Source organism: Esox lucius, chromosome 9 (genome assembly GCF_011004845.1).
Source record: "Esox lucius isolate fEsoLuc1 chromosome 9, fEsoLuc1.pri, whole genome shotgun sequence".
Lineage (NCBI taxonomy): Eukaryota > Metazoa > Chordata > Actinopteri > Esociformes > Esocidae > Esox > Esox lucius.
Genome location: NC_047577.1, coordinates 6,230,714 through 6,250,148, shown reverse-complemented (window position 1 = coordinate 6,250,148; position 19,435 = coordinate 6,230,714). Strand labels below are relative to the sequence as shown.

The window sequence follows — 19,435 nt, the reverse complement described above, 5'->3', positions numbered from 1 at the left end:
TTTTGTTAACACGGAGCTTCATTATACTGTGAAAAATCATATCATGACGTCATGGCGATGACATCGCCGCTTGGCTGTGTTTTATAGCCTAGAGAGCACCTTCCAAGCATCTCTTGACTATTCTAGTACTTTGATAAAACTCTTGATGAAACTCTTTTGTAACATACTAGTATTTACACGCTTTGGTAAAACATTTGATTAAAGTCTTAGTTGACACTTATTTTGCTAGTCATAACACTTTCATAAAACTGTTTGTTGACTCTCAAGCTTTATGTAACCCGGAGATTTAGGGGGAAAAACATTGAGGACTGCAAAATCAGGTAATTTTCTTAGGTTTTCCTGATATGCCTGCTTAAGAATTCCTGTGTTTGTGCTTATTCCATCTGATTCCAGGAATATTCAAAACAGGATTTCTGGAAAATCTGGGAATTTCATCTAAATCATAGGAATTTTACAACGCTGAATACAGTACTGTGTTCATTTCTTATATGGCTGTCTAAAATATCCCCAAAGCATTTGAACTTTCATTATAAATAAAATAAAAATACTGAACTAACATCTTGCACAATAGCATCAGATGCTAATAAGTACAGTAGGAGTCTGTTCACAACATAATAATTTAAATCACATGTGATAAAATCTGTGTCCAAAAACACATCGTAATCCCTTTGGTTGACTGTAAGCAAGTCTTCAACACCTCCTCTTCCTCCTCTACTGGTTTTCTCCAGGATGTGCCATCACGCTACTGGTCCTTTTTTTTAAGTAGGAAAAGTTTAAAAAGAAATGGCCCTGGTCCGTTACGAAGAAGCTCATGAACGTCAGTTGGTGGTGTGGTTCCAGTCGCTTGTCTGTGAGGCTTACAAAGTCCCATCGACCACACGACATGCCGGTAGTGTCAGCCTATCCCAAAGTCTTCTCTATTCTCCACCTAGAGGTTCACCAGGGGAGACGGTGATCATTCCTTTGAGGTTTTGTCAGGATTGAAATGCCAAACGTTTCCCCCGAAGCACCGTTGTTAGTTGGCTGTCAAGCATGTCCAAGCCTGTTGTTAATAACACAGAGAAACCCAGCCCGGCAAGAGCTAGTCGGTTAACCTTCAGACGAGACACACCTCTGCATGCAGCCCGGGCAATGGAAAGTCACGTTTGTTGTCATAGAAACTGCGTCGTCACTTACACGTTACCATGCAACCAAAAAGCCATTTAAGCAGAATGGAGGGGCAGCAGTTGAGGTCTCCCTCAGTCCTTCCCTCCCCCGTCATTCTCTCCCACACTCCAAGGCCTTTAAGATATCTTCCCTTCCCTCCATCCCCTCTTTCCATCCCTCTTTTTTACCTTCTGCCTCTTCCTCTTTCCCCTCCCTCTCTCTGTCCATATCCAGGGTCTTCCTCAATCTCCTGTCTCTCTGCCCCCTCCCTACGTTCCGCCTCCCCCAGCTGTCTGACTCCCCCCCCTCTCCCCCCCATCACCTGTGACCCCCGACCCCCAGGACTTTCCTCATGTGTTCGTAGACAACGTAGGAGATGCTGACGGCGGGGATGACTTTCAGGAAGTTGGGGGCAATGCCGCGGTAGAGCCCTGCCACGCCCTCCTGGGTCACAATGTTCTGGAACAGACCCAGCATGGAGAGCTGGGGGCCGCCCTTCACCGAGGCTGGAGGAGGTAGGGGAAGGCGTGGCGGTGGGAGGACACGGGGGGGGGGCGGGGAGGAGAACACAGAAGGGGGAGAGCGAAATAAATGACAGGGACATTGACATGGAGGCGTGTGTACATTCATCCCGGCACGCGCACACGCACACGCACACAGAACAACCTGGTCCCCTCACCCTGGGCCTGCATCCGAGTCCGGATCAGAGCCAGAGGGTAGCTGGCCAGTTGACCACAGGTACTGGACATGGTTCCACATCCCACCAGCACGAAGACTCCCGGGTCCACTGAGCCTGTGTGCCTGGCGAGCCACGCGTTCTTCATGGTCTGGGCACATAGGCGAGGGGGGGAAAGAATCAGAGACAGGCGAGAGAGAGAGAGAGAGTGGGGTGGGGGGGGCACTGACATTATCAACCATGTAATGAACACTACCCCGAACATAAGTATTCGATCTGACACACACACGCACACACACCTCGTAGACGGCAAGGTCGATGCCAGCGTAGGGCACGATGCCGATGATGTTGGGCAAGTACCCTTTGTAGAAGGCCCTGACTCCCTCCCGTTGGAGGATCTGCCTGGCGCAGTCCAACACGCCGCCGTACTGACCGGTCTTGCCCAGGGTCAGACGGGTCTTCAGCACCTGGAGGAGGCGCAGGGGGAGGGGGACGTCACTGGGGAAGGTGGGGAGAGCCAGACAAGCGTGTGCGTGCGTGCGGGTGTGTGCGTGTGTGCTTGCACAGCAAAAGAAAACGCCACCTCAAAAATAAGTGAAAAAATGTTGCAGAAGATTCTGAAAGTAGTCGAAGCCGGCCGAGTGTGTACTTGTTTTCAGACATTTCTCGGGACTACAATTCACACATTACGCGAAAACCTGCTGGACGACCAGGAAGTGTTGTCGTTAGGGTGAGTGAGGAGAGCCCGTCCCCTCACCTCCATTGGGTAGATGGCGGTCTGGGCGGTGGCTCCTGCCAGGGAACCGGCCACAAACCTCTCGTGAACCTTCAGAGGACCCCTCTTTTCACTGCCCCGCAACAGCGTCTTTATCTGGAGACACACACGACGCAGAACCTGTCAGAAGAGGGACCCGCCGCCCAGCCCGGCACCACACACCGTAAACACCCCCCTCCCTCACACCTGCTCGTAGGCCCAGAACTTGATGGCGGTCTCCGGGGCGATCTTCAGGACGTTGACCCCGTTGCCCCTCCACAGGGAACCCAAGCCCCCCTCCTTCACCATGGCCCTCAGCCCACTGATGATGTTCCCCGCCCCAAGCGCCCCCGCTGGGTTCCCCGGGGTAGAACCGTGCACCTGAGGGTCACAGGCATTGATTAGTGGGGGGGTTGAACCCTAAAGTGCCCCCTGTTCCCTTTTCCATGCAGCCTACAGACTCTAATTCACCCTAGTTTATCATACTTTAAACTGCACTGAGGGGAGTGAACATGTACTGACGGGTCAAATGGAGTGTACACAGGTTAGGTGACACTGCTACTTGGAATCTTTTGGCGGCAATACCCTACATGGCCACCAGATGGGGCTGAATAAACCTCTCTTCTCCCCCACCTGCAGGAAGACTTTGATGCGGTCCAGGGGGGCGGTGCCAGTCCGGGAGACGGATCCAGCCATGGCTCCGGCCATCAGCTGTCTCCAGACGAACCCCGACTTCTTCTCCTGCTCCGAGAACTCGTCAGGACACGTCAGGTTGTCTCCAATGTCCAGCATCTAGCAACGGGGACGAGGGAGTGGCGGTAGAGAATGTGTGTGAGGGACTGTGTCTGTGACTGTGTGGGTCTGTGACTGTGTGTGTATCTGTGTGTGTGCGTGACTCACATGAGAGTGTTTCCAGTAGAGCGAGATGTCCTCCAGGCTGTGAATGGGGTTGAACAGGAAGTGATCTCGCCACTCGTCCCAGTCGATGGTCATGTTTCCGTCCCTGTCCATACTGACCACAGAAAGACAGTCTGTGAGTCCCAAACCAGCCCCTCTGCACTAAGCCCCTTCTCCGAGGGCCCTCCGTGGTCACGTGTTGCTGACGAAACTCTGAGGGCGACTTACAAAGAGTGGCGAGCGGACCAATGAAACCAACACATTCCGGGCACGCTACCTTAAATGATGGAACTCATGTTCCCCCCCGTAATTAATAAGACAAGCAGGAAAATCTAAATGAACCAATCTGTTGTTTTCAAATAAATAAATATGTTTGTATTTTGTGTTTGACAGCTGCCAAGTCTCGAAATGTGACATAAACGGATGAATATGTCATATAATTTGGCATGCCTACACATGATTTTGTGTGAAATTACACAAACTCAGAAATAATGTAGTGCCTTACGGGATTCAGCTTAGTGCAAATGTCAGAGGGAAACGGGTCTCCATTTGGGACGCAGCGATACACACAGACACACACACACACACACACACAAATTACACAGGCACAGGGTTTTTTGTAAATTCCAATAAAACAGAGTAGATTTACTAACCTCTTCATGATCTTTGCAGCCTGTCTCTGGCTCACAGCTATTCCCAGAGACTGGAGGGAGTTCTGGATCTCTGACACATCTATCTCACCTGTGAAAACACACACTCTGTGTCACAGTTCCAGTGTGTGCACGTATGTATGTAAACGTGCACGCATATGGTTTTCTGTATGTAAACGTGCACGTATATTCTTTCTGAACTCTGCTCGTAATGACCGTGATATTCAGGGACACAGATCGCCTAGCAGGTAAAGAATAGGACCAGGAACTAAATGGTGGCTTTTTCAAATCCCAGAGTAGACAAGGTGAAATCTGTGTTGACCCTGACCATGACCCCAGTCCCCCAAGGTCACCCAGGGAACACTGGGACGTATGTACAAAATAATATTTAATTTACACAGATCTGGAACAGAACTAATACAGGCACCGTATAGGTTTAGTTTAGAAGGGGTACGCTGATCGTCAGTAGTGTTAAGGGCTAAACTAAATACACTGAAGGTAAGTAGAGTAAGACGAAGCCACGCAGGCTACCATCATTGTTGCGATCCAGGCTACGGAACATGACCCTGAGCTCCTCCTCATGGGAGCGGAGGTACTGGCAGAATTCGTTGAAGTCCAGCTCCCCGTCGTTGTTGGAGTCGCCCTCCTTGACGATCTGCTGGGGAGAGGAGATTTAGGGGAGGGGGGGGGGGGTAGGGAGGAGTTGGAGGGAAGGGGAGGAGTGGGAGGAATGTAGCAGGGCGGTAGATGAAGGGGGAGGAATGGGAGAGAGGAGGAAGAAGAGCCCAAATGGTTAGGGATAGAAAATTAGGAAACATTTGGTGAATGAGAGAGAAAGGGAGGGGAGAGAGAGAGAGGAGGGGGGGAGGGAGGGGGGGGAGAGAGGGGGGAGGGCATATGGAATGTTAATATTGTGAAGAACAGATGCATGAGGAAAGAGAGTAAGATACAAGAAACAGACATGCAGGTAGACAGACAAGCGGAGACTGACCACTGTGAGGTCAAACCCAGGTCAGTCTCACTGACATTCTGACTGATTCGGACTAGCTGAGACTGACCGCTGTGAGGTCAAACCCAGGTCAGTCTCACTGACATTCTGACTGATTCAGACTAGCTGTTACTGACCGCTGTGAGGTCGAACCCAGGTCAGTCTCACTGACATTCTGACTAATTCAGACTAGCTGAGACTGACCACTTTTTGCTGATTGTGGACATAGTGACACTGGTTCTCCACTCGATCACTCTGTTTACACAACCTACCAGCAGTGAGTGTGTGTGTGTTTGTACTTCCTTGTTAACAGAACATTACACATCCTGGCATAAAGGCCTTGTTGCCGTGTCTAACAGAGTAATCTGCATTCCACGGTGCACAAGCCCGCTCACATTCCACACTGGAGAGAGGAGGGGGGAGGAGGGGGAGGAGGGGAGAGGAGAGGAGGGGAGAGGAGGGGAAGAGGGGAAGGCAGGAGAAAGGGGAGGATGGGGTTGTGTTGTCAGGGTAACAACAGTGTTATTCTCTTAACCTTCCAAAAGTCAAATACATAATGTTCAGAGGCTGATGCACACACACACACACACACAGTAATATGTACTTGTGCTGACCTTTTTGGGATTAATATGTGGAGTGGGCAGGAAGAGAGGGAAAGAAAGCGAGACTGCAACACGTGAGTGAGAAAGGTTAAATACTTTCTCAGCTTACGGAGTCTCTCTTTGAACTAAAATAAGGAGCATGTACATATGAATACAGACAAAACAAACAAACACTCTGAAAGAAAAGGCATATACACACAAATACTAATGCAACTACTGATACTAATATAACAATTACTACAACAACTAGTACAACTACAGCTACTACTAGTAAAACTACAACAACCACTACTACAATTACAGCTACAACAACCACTACTACAGCTACTAGTACTAGTACTATATTTATAAACAGAACAGGACCGTTAACACTAAATAATATCATTATTACATACAAAACATTAAATAATCTGATTACCTCTAACATACAACACACTGGTATGATCACCTCTTACATAAAATACACTAATCCTGTATTTACATCTTGTATATTATATACTACTGGTCTGACTAGGCTATGTCTGACATGTAATACACTGATCTCTTAGGTATTATTCTCTCTCACTCACTCACTCACGCCCACCGTACACGTTACCCTAAGCCTAATACACAACCTCAACCTCAATAACCTAACACGCACGCCTAAACTTCATCTAACCCTAATGCCTGACCGGGCAATGTCAAAATAATTCCCTTTTTAAAACGCGGACAGGAAAAAATACTTTGGATTTAAGCGCAGTTTGGTGACTTTTTAGTCTGCGTTACATAATTTAGTCACATAGCCACACACATGCTAGGCTAGTCGGTTGCTTTTACCCGGTCCACAGCGCGGCGGGAGAGCCCTCGCTTCGCCAAACCAGTACGGAGCTCGTGGATATCGATTACTCCGTCATTGTTCAAGTCCAGTTCGTCAAACATTTCGACCCATCGCTTCTCCCTCTCCGGGTCCACATCCTCCTGGCAACGAGCCCGAGTGGTCCAGCCCCAGGGTACATCATCCCCTGGTAGCCCCATGCGTATTGACAGTTGAACTGGTGGGTAGGACCGCGGTGGAATAGCCTACAGAATCATCGGTTTCCCCGTTTGACCAAATCGGGGTGTACCACCTGTTTAGTCAAGCAACACAGGCGAAGGGCAGAGTAAATTTTCCAGATAAAACAAATTCAACCAGTGGATCTCGGGACAGTGTCCGGCCGTATACATTTTCATAGGTTCTTCAGGTTTTTCATAGGTTTTTCATATTAAACATAAGTTTCTATTGTTCGTTTAAAATCCAGCTGTCAGTCATTTTCGTTACAGACATGTCGGGCACGGTCGAAGATTATAAGCACGAATATGCTAATAATACATACTGTCCTCTTGGCTTTTTCGTAATGCACAACAACCCCCCATCTGTGGCTCGCAATCAGTCCTGACGCTCAAGTCTACTTCACCGGTTTCAGTGACAGCGAGTGCACACTTGACCGCGTGGAAAAATCGTCTGCGTCGGCGTTCAGTGTTGACTACGTGGGGTCTGACGCGGAGGGGTTGATGTTCCCCGATGTCACAGCACGTAATGAAGACACTGTCTGCCCTCGCGTCAGTAATCGGTGTTCCCTACAAATGCCGTTGCTCTACTCAAGTTGGCTGCAAGGAGGCGGTCAGCTGAGTGAAAGTAAACGGTCGACAAAATGCGTAGTTGTTTAGAGTTTGCGCGATTGCTTCTTGCGCCGAAGAGTCAGCGTTCTTTCTCAGCCATTACAACCACAGAGCCAAGGTGAATTGAAAGGCATTGTTGAATGTGTCTATGGTAGCCAGTGGTGGGACTCGTAGGGCTATATAGGCTATTTATTTTTTACATAGCCTTTTTTTTAAACCAGCACGGCTCTCATTGAGATTATTGAGAGTTCGGTATACGCTGAACCTATCCAAATTAGATCAAATCGGACAAACCATCCTCTCCTATTTGGAATATAGGCTATAACCTTCTAAATTGTGCCTTTGAATAAAGTGGGGAGGGGCCCTCAGAGACCGCCTATGTACAGGGCCCAGAATCTTGTGCTACATCCATGGTCAGTTGTGTTGAACTCAAACTGTCAGCATATTGAGTTCACTTTCTTCCAAAGAAAATGAATTAGCAGGCTAAATTGGTTTTTAATTTGTCATTTGAAAAGTACTTTCCCTGGAAATGTTTTTTCTTACATATTTCAATATATGGATTTGTTATCATCACTTCAACACAGATCCAAGTAACCTAGTTAACTTATGACACTGAAATATTATACTTTGCAATCATTTGTTCATTCATAAAATCAAAACACATGCATTTTCATAATGTGGAGAAAAAACAAGTACACCCTAGCTTCCCTTTTTGCTGAAATAACTCAGGGTAGCAGTTTCATTTAACTTTCTCTGAGTCTCTTACATCGACTGGGAGGAATTCCTGCCCACTGATCTTTACAGTACTATTTCAACTGTGTCTTGCCTGAGGTGTTTTCTGAATGCACGGCCCACTTTTTAATTGCCCCCACTGCATTTCAAATAGGTAGCGATCTGGGCTTTACTCTGCCAATCCATAACCCTCCATTACTTTGGACTGTGTCAGATGTTTAGCTTTTTCTCCGTTTGTTGATGACCAGTCAGACAGTGGTGGAATACAGAGTCCCCCCAAAAAATGTGTCTCTCTAAACACTCCTGGAGTTTACTGGACTACTGTCAAACTTTAAGCCTCTAAGCCTTCTTGCGTTACGTTGGCATATTACTCTGTTAGCCCCAGAACCCATCAAGTCCCACTGTAAAGAGAAAAGGTCTGTTTACTTTTAAGCTAAGACTACTTTTTGCCTCATATGTGAGATGGCTTTAAATGTGATTTAGACGTTTATAGGTAGAAGCGCAAACGTTAGGTTATACAGAGAGCCGATCACACTCTATTCAATCAGTAGTCAGACAGGGTTTTAATAAAGAGTCCTGTCTGCGGCATTCGGTAAGTCATTAGTAGGGCTGTGCTTTCGTCTGAAATGGATCGAAACCTAGACAAAATGTCATTTGTAGTAAAACAACAAATACGAATTATTTAAATTGATTGGAAGCCAGGGGTTGTGCTAACACAGTCAGCCTAGAAATAATTGAGTACTAATTATTCTAGTTAATTATTCTAGTTAGAAACAGGAGCAAAACAACGAGGGGCCGGCAGACGACGACTCCAATACCTGAAAGGGTAATTAAGGTTCTCTGTGTTGGCAGCTCAATTAATCAAAGTCAGAGAATCAACTCCTTAATATGACTCCTTAATTCCAGGCCATTTCGATGTCAGGAATAAAAAAACATCTGTTACAGTCACAGTTCAGCATGTCAAGTATCTAAGGATTTCTTAAATGAAGGCTAGCCTTATTATTGTTCAATGAACAAGTGAACATTTTGAAGCGTCATAGCACAGGTTTTGTGCAGTTTTATTTGGTATACAATGAATCACTATATATAGCTATGGGCATGATTGTAAAACATGCCCAACACAAATCTTGTTTTTAAGGTTAACATTGTTCTGTGTTGCAACAACACACACGCACAGACACACACAGTAAATGAAAGTATAGTCTACAAACTAATGCCCTCATATATTCTCTCCCTCTTTCACACAGACACACACACACACACTAAGACAAACACACCTTTCCATAGATGTATTATGGTGCACACCACCTGGTTCTCTCTGGTGAACGCATCATTAAAATTATACTGACTGACAGACTGGCCGAGACGTGTAAACACACCCTGACACACACACACACGCACACACACGCTGACAGACTGGCCTGTTGATCTCTACGTGCACACTCCCTAATTAGAGCATTGTTTGCCCGGTCCCCCCTGGTGTCAGTGGTTCTGGTACATTAACAATCTATTGTTGTCAGTACACAGGTACTCTCATATCTCACCTTCTCTTCCTCTCTCCCTCCACACATCCTTCCCAGCATTCATACCTGGCTCTACCCTCCCCCTCCCCCCCATCTCTCTCTCCCTCTGTTAATCTATCCCTCCATCTCTCCCTCCCTCTGCCTCTCTGTCCGCCACCCCCCTCCCAGTGGTCTCTGATGTGCCGATAAGCGGGTATAAAGGAGCACCTGGGGAGGTGGCTGGGACCGAGACGCTGGAGAGGAATGAACGCACATCTCGTCTTTGTTCTGGTTCATACTATATTCCCATCATTTTACAATGTGTAAAGGACTGTCCTCCCTGCCCTCATCATGTTTGGAGAGGTAAATATGGAATTTTGTAGGGTGTAGTATATACAGGGTGTAGTATATACAAAGTGTAGTATATAGTGTATTGGGTGTGGTATATAGGGTATCCTACAATGGGATATACAGTGTAGTATATAGGGTGTAGTATATAGTTATAGTGTGTAGTATATAGGGTGTCGTATATAGTTATAGTGTGTAGTAAATAGGGTGTAGTATATAGTTATAGTGTGTAGTATATAGAGTGTAGTATATAGTTATAGTGTGTAGTATATAGTTATAGTGTGTAGTATATAGTTATAGTGTGTAGTATATAGGGTGTCGTATATAGTTATAGTGTGTAGTATATAGTTATAGTGTGTAGTATATAGGGTGTAGTATATAGTTATAGTGTGTAGTATATAGAGTGTAGTATATAGTTATAGTGTGTAGTATATAGGGTGTCGTATATAGTTATAGTGTGTAGTATATAGAGTGTAGTATATAGTTATAGTGTGTAGTATATAGTTATAGTGTGTAGTATATAGGGTGTCGTATATAGTTATAGTGTGTAGTATATAGGGTGTAGTATATAATTATAGTGTGTAGTATATAGGGTGTAGTATATAGTTATAGTGTGTAGTATATAGGGTGTAGTATATGGTTATAGTGTGTAGTATATAGGGTGTAGTATATAGGGTGTAGTATATAGTTATAGTGTGTAGTATATAGGGTGTAGTATATAGTTATAGTGTGTAGTATATAGGGTGTAGTATATAGTTATAGTGTGTAGTATATAGGGTGTAGTATATAGTTATAGTGTGTAATATATAGTTACAGTGTGTGACATGTTGTGTGTAGTTGAATAGCCCGGTTAGCTGTAACATGTTGTGTGTAGTTGAATAGCCCGGTAATCTGTGACATGTTGTGTGTAGTTGAATAGCCCGGTAATCTGTGACATGTTGTGTGTAGTTGAATAGCCCGGTAATCTGTGACATGTTGTGTGTAGTTGAATAGCCCGGTAATCTGTGACATGTTGTGTGTAGTTGAATAGCCCGGTAATCTGTGACATGTTGTGTGTAGTTGAATAGCCCGGTAATCTGTGACATGTTGTGTGTAGTTGAATAGCCCGGTAATCTGTGACATGTTGTGTGTAGTTGAATAGCCCGGTAATCTGTGACATGTTGTGTGTAGTTGAATAGCCCGGTAATCTGTGACATGTTGTGTGTAGTTGAATAGCCCGGTAATCTGTGACATGTTGTGTGTAGTTGAATAGCCCGGTAATCTGTGACATGTTGTGTGTAGTTGAATAGCCCGGTAATCTGTGACATGTTGTGTGTAGTTGAATAGCCCTGTACTCTGATATTTTGTGGGGGGATGAAACCTATATGTTTTGTTGTTACGTAAGGTTGAAACTGAATGCGGGTGTGTGTAGATTTTACTTGTTTCTTAAAGCAAAAGAAGGGTTGAGATTAGGTTGGTTTCAGGGTTTGAGGAAGAGAAAATGGTTGATTAGTGGTGCTCGATCAGGATGTGTTTTTGTGTGTTGCAGAGCGAAGGGAATGAGGATAAAGTTGACTCATCTGGCAGACAAACAGGAGTGGTCTCATCATCAAAAACACAGGTAACTCTGGCCTGGCTGTTTTTCCATTCCCCATTTTAGACTCTATTAGGTTGTTTTTCCACTCCCCATTTTAGACTCTACGAGGTTGTTTTTCCACTCCCCATTTTAAACTCTACTTGGCTGTTTTTCCATTCCCCATTTTAGACCGACTTGGCAGGTTTTCCTTTAACCATTTTTGACTGTACCTGGCGTCTTTTCCATTCCCCATTTTAAACTCTACTTGGCTTCTTTTCCACTCACCATTTTAGACTCTCTGGTTGTTTTTCCATTATCTACACAGTACACAGTACGACACTGGACATATACAGGTGAGGTGGCATCAATGAGGCGTGGAGAATATTAATTGTTGTGGCTAGGCAGCACGTCACCCTGTATTCCACTGGCTGGCATCAGAGGACAGAGTCGGTCCTGGTCACTCCCTAAATTGGAGAACAGATTCTACTGGAGTTGGAGAGTTGTTGGCGGGCCAGTAGGGGCCACTCTTCTCTCTGGTTTCATGATGAAAACCCGAGGGCGGTGAGGAGGACGTTGCCCTGTGTAGGTTGTTGTACTTTCGGAAAAGGACATCAACAACTGTCCTGGTCACTGGAGATCCAGCGACACTTGCCCTAAGAGTGTGGATGTTATCTGAGGTTGGAAATCTGACTCTGATATCGTCATGGCCACCCAACCATGCCCAAATTCCATTTGACTCATTCATCCCGTGACAATAGAGATTTCACAATGTACACAATCACGTTTTCAAAATGTAGCGATTCATGTCCCTACCCCTGTTTGGTTTCTGGTGTAAATGTTGCAAATCGTTTGTCAAAACACCAGTGATGTTGCTGTGGAACAAGACTACTAGATACATCCTGAACAATGTTATCTCTCAGGGTTTACACTCAGGCAGTCTGGAGCGACCGAATAAGAAATGGTTTGATCATCTTCATCACAGCTTGTCCTTGATCTGCCTGTCTGTTTCTCTCTCCTTCCATTGTTCCTCTTCCAAAAGGATCCTTGAGAACAAAGCTCTCCCGGATCTGGAGTCTTTACTAGGCAGCAAAAGTAAGTTACATACTATACAGGTCTTTCGAAAAGTATTCAGACCCCTTTCTATTCTCCAAATGTTGTTGTGTTATAGACTTAATTAATAATTAATTACATTTGTTTTCATGCTGTCAGTCTACACCAGTAGATAAAGACATGGAGAAAACTATTTTATATTCTCCTCTTGTTGACAGGAACCAATAGCAAACTCCGAAGCCAATTGGTGGTGCTCTGAAATAAAGGGACACTGTATAAAAACTGTTGTAATTCCTAAAACCAAATGTGCCCTTCAATAAAAGCTCAGTCCCAAAAACTCCAAAGGGCAAAGTAGATAGCACCTCCCCCCCTCTCTCTCACCCCTTCTCCCTCGTTGGAGGGGTGTGGTCACACAGTGACGTATAGTCTGACTTGGAATGTCTCCTTGTGATCCTCCTCGTCCCTCCTCGTCCCTCCGGGAACCTCCTCGCAGTTGGCCAGAAGGCGTTCCGCTGCTTCCTGCAGTCCGAGTTCAGCGAGGAGAACCTGGAGTTCTGGATGTCCTGTGAGGAGTACGGCTCCACCCCGGCAGGTCTGCAGGGGGCCAAAGCCCGGTCCATGTACGACCGGTTCCTCCACCCTGGTGCCCCACAGGAAGTAGGTGGAGTGACGCAGAGGGGTTGCCCGAGTGTTGTATCCATGTTGTCTGAGTGTTGTATCCATGTTGTCTGAGTGTTGTATCCATGTTGTCTGTGTGTTGTATCCATGTTGTCTGTGTGTTGTATCCATGTTGTCTGTGTGTTGTATCCAGGTTGTTTGTGTGTGGTATCCATGTTGTCTGAGTGTTGTATCCATGTTGTCTGTGTGTTGTATCCATGTTGTCTGTGTGTTGTATCCAGGTTGTTTGTGTGTGGTATCCATGTTGTCTGAGTGTTGTATCCATGTTGTCTGTGTGCTATATCCATGTTGTCTGAGTGTTGTATCCATGTTGTGTGTGCTGTATCCATATTGTCTGAGTGTTGTATCCATGTTGTCTGTGTGTTGTAACAGCATTATCTGATCTCAGCCCTGTTTAAAAAAAAAATACACTGATTGAATGTTTTCCCCACGTTGTCTGAAGGTTGTATAGAGAGAGCCTGAGGCGTTGTTTGAATGTCACATTGGTTTTCCTCAGGTGAACCTGGATGCTGAGACCAGAGAGGCTGTACTGAGGGCGTTGGAGGCGCCGGCCAGCGACACATTCACAAGGCCCAGCAACATGTTTACAACCTGATGGCCAAAGACTCCTACCGTCGCTTCCTTCGCTCACCACATTGTCTAGAGACCTTAGGGGCCCCTTAGATTTAACATAGCGCCCCCCTGCCGCTTTGGAGGCCCACACAATAACAAGCTCTGTGTGATTTGCGTGACTTTGAAGATCATTTATGTTAGGACTGTTTTAAGCTGTTCAGCAATTTGTCGATAGGACCTATTTTTATTTTTGTCTTATTAGTAACTCTTGTAGAGTGAGTTATAAGCTACTGTCATTAGAAATGTTTAATTCTTTTCTCACGGCCCTTCTCGGTAGACCTACATTTAAAGTAATAAAAGCAGCTGAATTCCAGCCAGGTGAAATACAACCGTCACAATGCCAACACCTCAAATCTCTGCTGTCATCTGTGTGTGATGTGTTCAAATGAAACAACAATAAAATATGTTGGGAAAAAACCCAAAGCCCTAGCCTGAGTAGTCCATCCTCGACAGAGGTATATACATGCACAGAGCAAAGGATCATGGGAGTGTCCACAACACAGAGAACTGAACACTAGAGGAACCCCCTCCTCATCACAACCCTACTTAAATCACACACAGCCCCGCGTAGCTTCAACGTTTACACCCCACAAACTCAACTCGAAGACAGTTTCCTTCCATTTTGTCATTGCAATCCCTCGGATATGGACCTGATTTAATCCTGGGAAACCAGGTGGTTGAAATCAATGATGAGGTAGAAGAGAAAGCCATTAGGCTCCGGGCCTTGTAGTGAAAGAGTAGAATACCTTGAGTACACTACTCAACCCCCACGCGTAACTCAAGAATACACAATTGCTTTACAAAAAGTCCACAACTTTTGTTTATTTTCAATTTGAACTGGACTATACGGTAGAAACGTGTCTCTGTTCTCCAACCACGACTCCAAAACAGGTCATCAGGAGGGACCAGCCAATGAGGTTAGAGGTCCCTCACACTTCTACGACATTCAAACTGCGGTTTCCTTCAACGGCGACGTTCACGTTCTCCCCGTCAGGTCCTCCTAGCCCTCCTCAAACCATAGGATGACGGGTAAGAGTCTACTGAGAGGTGCTGGCTGGGGGGTGGTTGGGGTGGTTGTTGCCTTTAGAAGGGGTGGGCTTGACCTCCGCCCCTTTCACGATGCTGAGCCTCTTGTGAAGTTTGGTGCTCGCCCTGTGCGTCACCTCCTCTTCAATCTTGTTCCTGATCGCCACCTCCAGGCCCTGAGGGCAAGGGGGAATGAATTAGGGGACTACCTAGAAGTGAGAAGTACTTTGTAATGGGTCTGAAACTCCATTCACTTTTGAGGTCACGTGTTAAGAGTGATCGGAAACCTGAACAATCCCCCTCTCTTACAAGATGACTAACTAATCTATGGACCAAATTACTCAACCTTCAAAATAAAATTTTTTTTGACTTGCGATGCACATCAATAAGATCACTGACTGGAGCAGCTGATCATATTTAGTGGCCAATTGTGTTATTTAGTTAGATAAAAAATCTATAATAATTGTGATTACTCCCAAGCAACCTAACACAACATACATTATTGTTCAAAAGAAGCACCGGTCACCAGATACGTTTTGAACCATTATTAGTTAAAGAGGCACTGATGGCGTTCAGGGCGGAGTCTAACCTTCTTCAACTGCTGCTGCTGGACCACTTTTGGCTTTCTTTGGTGTAATCGACCTTCCTGGGAAAACAAACAAAACAGCATGTGAGGACTTAATTTTTAGTGAATGACCAAGTCACTAATCTAAACAGCAGAATATTTCAATTAACAATTCCTCCTTAAAAGGTTGTGTACTTTTAAAATGTCCATCTGGCATAGCCAAAAGAGAACTAGCCACCCCATTAGAGATGGATTCCTCTCCAGGTTTCTGGCAATACATATAACCACGACTGTAAGCACTCAGGTTTCAAACCCACCCGGTTTATAAGAAAAAAAAAATGTGTGCTATCATAAGTTCTGTAACGTCCCACTTAAACAGAAACTGGGTCCTGATTGAAGCGTGTTTTTGAGGGTGCATATCCCATTACACATGAGCAAACACATTTAGGAAAATGACGAAGTCAGGGCGAAATACCTTGAAGACAATACCTCAATGTCATAATGTAACATACCTCCTTTTCCTGATAAAATTGGTTTTGTTTTGTTTAGCTTCTTAGCTCCACCGGGCTGCGCTTTAAACTTCTGTTTTCCCCTTGCGCCATCTTGATGCTGCGGATTTTTATAACCGTGGAGCTTCAGACCGGATGCAGTTTTGTGTCACAACAGTGAATTCTGGGGAGTACTGGAAGACTGCGAGGTTGGGGAGCGTCGTGGATTTTTTTAAATGCTACGATACGTTAAATTGAATTTCAAATATTAAAATCCAGTTAACGCATTTCTAGAAATTGGGAAATAGGAAACATAGGATTGTGTTTCAGTTATTTTTCTTCCAAATTCCATGTAGCTGAATTCTGTAAAGAAAACATATTTCGGGGAATAAACCATTTTTTTTAAGTTACTTATTGCAATGTCACTATTTCAGAAAATGTCTGAAACTCCTTTGTACGGATTGTGTTACCTTTCAATTTATAGGGAAATATTCCAACTCCATCAGTTGTTTGCCTGTTGCATCATGAAATGCCCCAGAAAAAAATGCTGTAAAAAGAAATTAATTCAGTTAATAAAAATAGAATATAAATTCTCCCTTAGAGATAGGGTGAGAAGCTCAGCCATCCGTGAGGAACTCGGAGTAGAGCCGCTGCTCCTTTGCATCGAAAGGAGCCAGTTGAGGTGGTTCGGGCATCTGGTAAGGATGTCCCCAGGACGGCTCCCTAGGGAGGTGTTCCAGGCACGTCCAGCTGGGAGGAGACCTCTGGGTAGGCCCAGTACTAGGTGGAGAGATTATATTTACAGCGACAAAAAAAAAAAGAGAAAAAGAATGCAATACAGACTAGTTTAATGTTTCCGTTCCATCTTTATTGTACTGATGTGAAAGAGAAATCTCTTAATTCATGTATGCAGTTTACAGCATTATATTCATATACACATATATATATATATATATAAAAAAAACGTCCAGTTCATAACTATTTCTACATGATACAAAACTAAAACCCAGATGTGAATATCAACAATAACATAACTACACTGAAGTGGCCCTTCCGATCCTCCCAGTCTCCACACACGCTGATGTTCCCTCAGCCACGGGACCTTCTGCCACCGGTTTCGGGAAGAAAGGTGACGACAGTGTTTGAATTTTGGCACCTGATTCGTTATGACATCGCTGCCTCTCCCACAGCTTGACTCTCGCTCACGTCCCTTAGAATCGATCGGTTTGGCGCGTGCATCCTAGACAGCAGGGAACTAGGGAGTGTAGATGGTTCCCTACCAGTGAGCTTGGACGGGAGGTTTGGGACGTATTTTTTTTGTAGACAATCCCCAACGGTACCCAATTCCCTAAAGACCTGGGTCAAAAGTAGTGCACTATTGTATGACTGATTATTCTGGCAAACATTGTCTATTCTGACACTAGTCGTTGGTATTAGTCACAGGTTTGTCAGTGTGTATGTCTCGGTGTGTTTTCATGAGTTTTGGGCGTTTCTGGTTGTGTGTGTGTGTGTGTTTGGTGGTTTGTGTGTGTGCTAGTTTGTGTGTTTGGTGCGAGGCCTCTCAGTGCAGCGTGATAAACAACAGTTCTATTACTAAGAATCACGACAAAAACGAAACAACAACAGCCAAACAAGAGTAGCATGGGTGCCAGAAAGTTTGGGCCAACAATCCACTTCTTGTCATGCCAAAGAATGGTAAAGAGAGAGTGGAATGTTCGCACAAATCAGGTCCGGTACGCCAGGCTAAAAGAAGTCTTCATGATGGCAAACAAACCAATTCCTTTACATTTTTTTTTTTTTTGTTTTCAACAAAACAATCTACAGATGGTGACAGAGTTGCTACATTATTCTCGACCGTTGAAATCCACCAATTTCAGATGTCTCCAGTTCCGTTTCCCAAAACAAAAGACAAAGAAAGGAAGAAAGACCCAAACATGACAGTGGTGATTTTAGACCCTTATTGTGATTTGACACCGAACATCAATATTGGTAGGGATGAGAGGGAGGGGGCAGGGGATGAGGGGTAGAGAGGGGAGGAGAGCCGGGGGGGGGGGGGGGGGGGGGGGGGGGGGGGGGGGGGGGGGGGGGGGGGTATGTTTAAGGTGTTTGAGGGGGGAGTTTGGGAATTGAGGGGTCTCTACTCCAATTCTAGAATGTGTAAATCATGTGATACACTGGATTCTAGAATTTAAATATTTTTTATTTTCGTTGTCGCAGGAAAGCTTTCTGTATGTATGGTTGGCGTGGACTAGAAAGGGGGAAAGGGGGATGCAGGTGGAGGTTGTTCAGAAATCAGAGGGTAAGAGGATGAAGTGTTATAGTGTTGAGGATGAAGAGGTGCAGGGATGAGGTAGTTGGATGATGAGGCTGACGAGGTGCTTGGGGACGATGAGGTTGTTGAGTGAGACACGTTAACAGATTAACAGCGGAGGGGCGGGGAAGTCAGGGGGGGCGAACTTTGAACCGTCGTGCGTTTGTGGACCCAGCGGTTAGCGTCATTCTGGAACGGAGGAGGGCGCGTTGAAGGGGACACATTCTCCCCAAGTTAACCTGCTGTCTTGTGGCCGGGCTAAGCAACCATCTAACCCTATGTGGGAACTGCTTCCGACCTGGGTTCTACGGACCTGTCGTACGGAGAGTTTGTGGGGCGCACCCCTTGTACCGCGCCGGTTTGGAATGGTGGTGCCAGTTCTGTAAGGCAGTGAGCAGGTGCTGTGGTGGGACACCTGTGACATTCAGCACATCATAGAAATAGAACACAAAGAACAAAAACATTCACCATTCCAAATTCCCAAAAACAACAATTACCGATTAAAACATTGCCTGAAGCTGAGACTTTTGCTTCTTTGGCCGTATCAGACGAAAATAAGGTGATTGTTCAATCTATATATTGCGTTTATACGTTGTGGTATTGTGTGTAGTGCAGCGGGATGAAGCGTGGTTGAGGTCCGGGAAGGTAAAGACGTGGGTTGAGGTACGGTAAGGTAAAGACGTGGGTTGAGGTATGGGAGTTAAAGACGTGGGTTGAGGTACGGAAGTTAAAGACGTGGGTTGAGGTACGGGAAGGTAAAGACGTGGGTTGAGGTTAATGGAAGGTAAAGACGTGGGTTGAGGTACGGGAAGGTATAGACGTGGGTTGAGGTACGGTAAGGTAAAGACGTGGGTTGAGGTACGGGAAGGTAAAGACGTGGGTTGTGGTACGGGAAGGTAAAGACGTGGGTTGAGGTACGGGAAGGTAAAGACGTGGGTTGAGGTACGGGAAAGTAAAGACGTGGGTTGAGGTACAGCAAGGTAAAGACGTGGGTTGAGGTACGGGAAGGTAAAGACGTGGGTTGAGGTACGGTAATGTAAAGACGTGGGTTGAGGTACGGGAAGGTAAAGACGTGGGTTGAGGTACGGGAAGGTAAAGACGTGGGTTGAGGTACGGGAAGGTAAAGACGTGGGTTGAGGTACAGCAAGGTAAAGACGTGGGTTGAGGTACGGGAAGGTAAAGACGTGGGTTGAGGTACAGCAAGTAAAGACGTGGGT

General features: G+C 45.5%; 3 protein-coding genes across 5 annotated transcripts; 1 reads left to right on the top strand and 2 right to left on the bottom strand.

Moving 5' to 3' along the window:
- Positions 1-249: 249 nt before the first annotated feature.
- On the bottom strand, positions 250-7,296 carry slc25a23a (solute carrier family 25 member 23a). Of its 3 annotated transcripts, XM_020049720.3 has the most exons (12): positions 6,530-6,616; positions 5,384-5,514; positions 4,655-4,778; positions 4,127-4,214; positions 3,477-3,588; positions 3,210-3,368; positions 2,784-2,957; positions 2,580-2,693; positions 2,122-2,289; positions 1,826-1,973; positions 1,496-1,652; positions 250-928 (listed from the first exon to the last, which is right to left on the bottom strand). In XM_020049720.3, exons 3-12 carry the CDS (start codon positions 4,683-4,685, stop codon positions 901-903), a joined length of 1,179 nt encoding a protein of 392 aa, XP_019905279.1. In that variant the 5' UTR covers positions 4,686-4,778; positions 5,384-5,514; positions 6,530-6,616; the 3' UTR covers positions 250-900. The 3 variants fall into 3 exon arrangements, with proteins under 3 accessions (XP_019905279.1, XP_012990673.1, XP_012990674.1); XM_013135219.4 differs by lacking the exon at positions 5,384-5,514 and having other exon boundaries at positions 4,655-4,781; positions 6,530-7,296; XM_013135220.4 differs by lacking the exon at positions 5,384-5,514 and having other exon boundaries at positions 6,530-7,296.
- An 84-nt stretch (positions 7,297-7,380) lies between these two features.
- On the top strand, positions 7,381-14,245 carry si:ch211-196h16.12 (regulator of G-protein signaling 4). The gene is given in 7 exon segments (XM_010872645.3): positions 7,381-7,469; positions 9,664-9,948; positions 11,462-11,533; positions 12,528-12,580; positions 13,032-13,195; positions 13,713-13,779; positions 13,782-14,245. Coding segments are annotated over 6 exon segments (498 nt in total). The 5' UTR covers positions 7,381-7,469; positions 9,664-9,904; the 3' UTR covers positions 13,880-14,245.
- A 379-nt stretch (positions 14,246-14,624) lies between these two features.
- c9h19orf53 (chromosome 9 C19orf53 homolog) lies at positions 14,625-18,642 on the bottom strand. Its single transcript, XM_034294470.1, has 4 exons — positions 18,517-18,642; positions 15,932-16,052; positions 15,444-15,496; positions 14,625-15,030 (listed from the first exon to the last, which is right to left on the bottom strand). Exons 1-4 carry the CDS (start codon positions 18,640-18,642, stop codon positions 14,866-14,868), a joined length of 465 nt encoding a protein of 154 aa, XP_034150361.1. The 3' UTR covers positions 14,625-14,865.
- Positions 18,643-19,435: the final 793 nt, after the last annotated feature.